Source organism: Nanorana parkeri, unplaced genomic scaffold (genome assembly GCF_000935625.1).
Source record: "Nanorana parkeri isolate BGI_ZX_2015 unplaced genomic scaffold, ASM93562v1 scaffold75, whole genome shotgun sequence".
NCBI lineage: Eukaryota > Metazoa > Chordata > Amphibia > Anura > Dicroglossidae > Nanorana > Nanorana parkeri.
In genome coordinates, this window is record NW_017306343.1 from 1990346 (window position 1) to 1995753 (window position 5408).

The window sequence follows — 5408 nt, forward strand, 5'->3', positions numbered from 1 at the left end:
AAAAAAAAAAAAAAAAAAAGTATTGGGTTTGTGTACACTTGACAGCATGACAATCATATGACCTCAGTAGACAAGGCTTTAGGTAAACCTGTGCGAGTATAAATATGGATGCTAACATTTCTGAGCAGTTTTAAAGGTTGACAATCTTATAAATATCCAATAAATCTCCGAAGTACACTAATATAATTATATGACCTTAAAAAATAGCGCTCCCCCCATTTATGTGCTTCTAAGCGGTTAATACGGACATCAGATGATATCAATCAGGTATCCCTCCAGCTTCCCTGTTATCTTGGCTTCTTCCTGCTCACATATAGGCTGATTTAGGGGTACTTCGCTAATCTGTATCTCTTCTCATGCTGGGCAGAACTTCTGTTTTGCAGCAGACTGCTTTGTCTCTGGAATGGATACATGGTGTCTGTGTAGGTTTGTAACCTGAGCCAGCACTACAGGAGGTGGCACTCAGCTGCAAAGGGAAATTCTCCCCAAGCATGAGAAGACATGAGGGTTTAAAAAGAAGAGCAGCAAAGAGAAGGGAAACAACCATGGATTACAGTAAGGCACACATTACAGTATTGGTTTATGTTAAAAAATCTGAGGGTTTAATGTCACTTTAAACAAACCAAGCATACACAAAGTTAGGAATAGTAAAAAATAGTGAGGGAATGCTTTTATGTTCTTGAAACTTTTAAAAAGAATAAACCTATTTTTTTTAAAATATAAATAAATTAAACTGTGCCCCATCATGGAAGAAATATGGAAGCGGTCATTGTTGACTTCCTAAAAATATGTCAGTTGCCTGGAACATCATGCAACAAGGAATGAAAAGAAAAAAAAGTCAGAAAAGTAAGAATTCTTTCTCCTGTACTTGTTTCTGGTCAACATATTCAAGTTAAAAAAAAAAAAAAAGCGCATGAAAGCCCAGCAACTAGGGATGCACCGACACCGGTATCGAGTACCTTTTTGTTTTTTTACTGGTACTCGCCAATACCGAAAGTCCCATTAAATTAGCCAGATCGCGTCTAATGCCTCGCCACCTGGCTTCCTGATTAGCCGGGAATCATGTAAAGACTCACCGGCTTCAGCAGGGAAGCAGTCTCCATGCTCCCTTGTCACCAGGTGGCGAGGAAGCATGAAGCCGGCTTTCTGGCCAATCAGGAAGCCAGGCACCGTGTAATGACTCGTTGCCTGGCTTCCCGATACCGAAATCTCAGGTATTAGGCTAGGCATTGGAGTACCAGCATCGGCACCGGTACTGGTATCGGTACATCCCTACCAGCAACGATTAGTTCAAGATGGCGAGGTCAATAATTGCTGCCTGGACATGTTTCTTTTTAAACTCTACAATTCTTGCTGCCTGGCAATATGGTAAACAGGTAGGAAGGCTGTGCAGGATTTCCATGTACACCGTAAGCAGCCTGGAAGTGCGTGAGCATTGAAAATTTTAAACTGACAGGGAGTCAGGTCAGGGGACACAGGCCAACAATGGCAGCATAAAACAATTAAACATAAAATGTACATAAAAATGTATTGTTTATCTTGCACAGACATTGGTGTGGTATTTTATCAAGACTGGAGCAGACAAAATCTGGAGCAGATTTGCACTGCAATCAGATTCTCTCTCTCATTTTCAAATCTCAACTGAGCAAACTGAAGAGAGATGCTGATTGGTTGCCATGGGCAACTGCTCCAGTTTTGATAAATTCCCCCCCCCCCCAATGACTTTACATACACTGTATGGTGTGCTTGCCACATGGCTAGAAAGGGAAATCACACACAAAAAAACGTTTAGTGATAGTCATCCTTTAAAAGGTGCATGCGCCGGGGCTGTTTTCCTGATCCTAGCTTAGCTACTTAGCAAGCCACTGTTCTGGCACAAGAATGCAGCCAGAAGTCATGTTCCAGGTCCATGACTCATGAGCTAGTGAAGTCAATATCAAGATGACAACTCTGGAGTCTGTACCTTTAAAAGCATGCCAGCAAAAGCAGCTTCCCGATTTCGATCCGCCTAGATTCACTTTAACATGACTCATTTGGGGTTATTTGGCTAACAGTGAGTAATCATCAAATGGAGGCACCATACTACTCACAGATGTGTGGCGGTTCAGAAGAATCAGCTGGTCCATCCTCTGATGCACCAGACTCTGCCATTGGTGGTGTACCAACCTGCAAAAAATAATGGCATCAGTAAAACAGAATATAACTGTTAACAATTCATACAGATGTAAAACTCCAAACATGGATGATCTCATGTACAAAACCAATATCTACAAGAAGAGTAAAAGCCTAACTGGTTATCAGAAACGAATGTTACCGAAACAGCATCTGGAAAAAGGTACTAAAAACATGCAGCACCACAATGTAAGGGAATTAAAACCAGGAGAGATTTTGGCTTGGATTTTTGGACAAGACAACAGAAGGAACTTTCTTATAGAGAGTTTGCTTTTCGAAGGCTCCACCTTCCCACATTGCTGAGCAGTATTATCCTTATTCACCAGAAAAATACTGCTTGCTTTCTTCAGCAATTCTGGGCATGCTTGGTAGCCCAGGCAATGGCAAACATGCTCAGCAGTGCAGAATAGGTCCTTCTAAATATTTTCCAGGAAAACATTTATAAACATGCACAAATAGGAGCATTTATACTGAAGTGTTGTGCATCTAGGAAAGGAATTCCTTCTCTACTACAGAAGATCAACAACGTAATGAGCAAACTTCTGACCTTGGTAAATCAGGTCTTTACAGTAGGGTCAGATAGGAGCTTTAACAAACACTCCTTACAGAAACTTTCACTAGCACTTCTAAGAGTGGTACTCTCAGAAAGATATACACCACAATTGCTTCTCAGATACCATGGCATGACCACATGCAAAAGGTAATTGCTGATCTTCAAGGCAGTCCTATCCTCTGTACAGTGCCAGTTCACCTAGCACTGCACACACTATATACATACGGGGGGGAATTTATCAAAACTGGAGCAGACAAAATCTGGAGCAGTTGCCTATGGCAACCAATCAGCTTCCCTCTTCAGTTAAGATTTGAAGATGAAAGAGATGCTGACTGGTTGCCATGCACAGCTGCTCCAGATGTGGTCTTCTCCCACTGTGATAAATTCCCCTCACTGTATATTAAGAAGGAAACTTGCACTGCACCTGTGTAACACTCAAACACAGGGACCACATATTTTAAGCTTACCTCTTGTGGTTGGCCTTCCTCCATTATACGATTAGTTCCAGCAGATAAAAACCTTGAACAATAGAAAAAAAAAAAATGTTAGTGGAATCCCACTTGAAGAGCGCAAAATGTGTATACACATTAAATATATTAACCTATTGCTAACAGTTCCAGTGTTCAAAGCTACTCTCGATTTCCACCATGCTGACTTTCTACGGTACTGTGAACAGCCTGTGTAATCCAATTGCCTGTTATTCTGGTCTTTTCACAATGAAGCCAAATGATACAGAGGAGGGACACTTCCCCCCCTTCTCTCCGCTACCTCATATAGACCTCAATTGATTTTCAGTAAGAAGCCAAAAAAAAAGTAAGCAGTTTTGGGCATTTGTATTACAAAAAAATACAGTAATTTTACTCAAATATAATGTTATAGACGAACCCATATTTAAAAAAAATATATTTTATATTAAGTCCAACGCTGAACCCCCCCCCCCCCCCCCATAGTGAAGTCAATATCAAGATGACAACTCTGGAGTCTGTACCTTTAAAAGCATGCCAGCAAAAGCAGCTTCCCGATTTCGATCCGCCTAGATTCACTTTAACATGACTCATTTGGGGTTATTTGGCTAACAGTGAGTAATCATCAAATGGAGGCACCATACTACTCACAGATGTGTGGCGGTTCAGAAGAATCAGCTGGTCCATCCTCTGATGCACCAGACTCTGCCATTGGTGGTGTACCAACCTGCAAAAAATAATGGCATCAGTAAAACAGAATATAACTGTTAACAATTCATACAGATGTAAAACTCCAAACATGGATGATCTCATGTACAAAACCAATATCTACAAGAAGAGTAAAAGCCTAACTGGTTATCAGAAACGAATGTTACCGAAACAGCATCTGGAAAAAGGTACTAAAAACATGCAGCACCACAATGTAAGGGAATTAAAACCAGGAGAGATTTTGGCTTGGATTTTTGGACAAGACAACAGAAGGAACTTTCTTATAGAGAGTTTGCTTTTCGAAGGCTCCACCTTCCCACATTGCTGAGCAGTATTATCCTTATTCACCAGAAAAATACTGCTTGCTTTCTTCAGCAATTCTGGGCATGCTTGGTAGCCCAGGCAATGGCAAACATGCTCAGCAGTGCAGAATAGGTCCTTCTAAATATTTTCCAGGAAAACATTTATAAACATGCACAAATAGGAGCATTTATACTGAAGTGTTGTGCATCTAGGAAAGGAATTCCTTCTCTACTACAGAAGATCAACAACGTAATGAGCAAACTTCTGACCTTGGTAAATCAGGTCTTTACAGTAGGGTCAGATAGGAGCTTTAACAAACACTCCTTACAGAAACTTTCACTAGCACTTCTAAGAGTGGTACTCTCAGAAAGATATACACCACAATTGCTTCTCAGATACCATGGCATGACCACATGCAAAAGGTAATTGCTGATCTTCAAGGCAGTCCTATCCTCTGTACAGTGCCAGTTCACCTAGCACTGCACACACTATATACATACGGGGGGGAATTTATCAAAACTGGAGCAGACAAAATCTGGAGCAGTTGCCTATGGCAACCAATCAGCTTCCCTCTTCAGTTAAGATTTGAAGATGAAAGAGATGCTGACTGGTTGCCATGCACAGCTGCTCCAGATGTGGTCTTCTCCCACTGTGATAAATTCCCCTCACTGTATATTAAGAAGGAAACTTGCACTGCACCTGTGTAACACTCAAACACAGGGACCACATATTTTAAGCTTACCTCTTGTGGTTGGCCTTCCTCCATTATACGATTAGTTCCAGCAGATAAAAACCTTGAACAATAGAAAAAAAAAAAATGTTAGTGGAATCCCACTTGAAGAGCGCAAAATGTGTATACACATTAAATATATTAACCTATTGCTAACAGTTCCAGTGTTCAAAGCTACTCTCGATTTCCACCATGCTGACTTTCTACGGTACTGTGAACAGCCTGTGTAATCCAATTGCCTGTTATTCTGGTCTTTTCACAATGAAGCCAAATGATACAGAGGAGGGACACTTCCCCCCCTTCTCTCCGCTACCTCATATAGACCTCAATTGATTTTCAGTAAGAAGCCAAAAAAAAAGTAAGCAGTTTTGGGCATTTGTATTACAAAAAAATACAGTAATTTTACTCAAATATAATGTTATAGACGAACCCATATTTAAAAAAAATATATTTTATATTAAGTCCAACGCTGAACCCC

At 40.6% G+C, this 5408-nt stretch overlaps 1 protein-coding gene across 1 annotated transcript in view; it reads right to left on the reverse strand.

The window, feature by feature from the left end:
* The window catches only part of TRABD (TraB domain containing), a 25937-nt gene that overhangs the window by 10402 nt on the left and 10127 nt on the right, over positions 1-5408 (reverse strand). Inside the window, exons 2-3 of the mRNA XM_018576722.1 lie at positions 4943-4994; positions 3841-3916 (exon numbers count right to left, since the gene is read on the reverse strand). Of these exons, the coding sequence (XP_018432224.1) occupies positions 3841-3916; positions 4943-4966 (100 nt within the window). The 5' untranslated portion in view covers positions 4967-4994. The remainder of the gene's footprint in view (positions 1-3840; positions 3917-4942; positions 4995-5408) is intronic.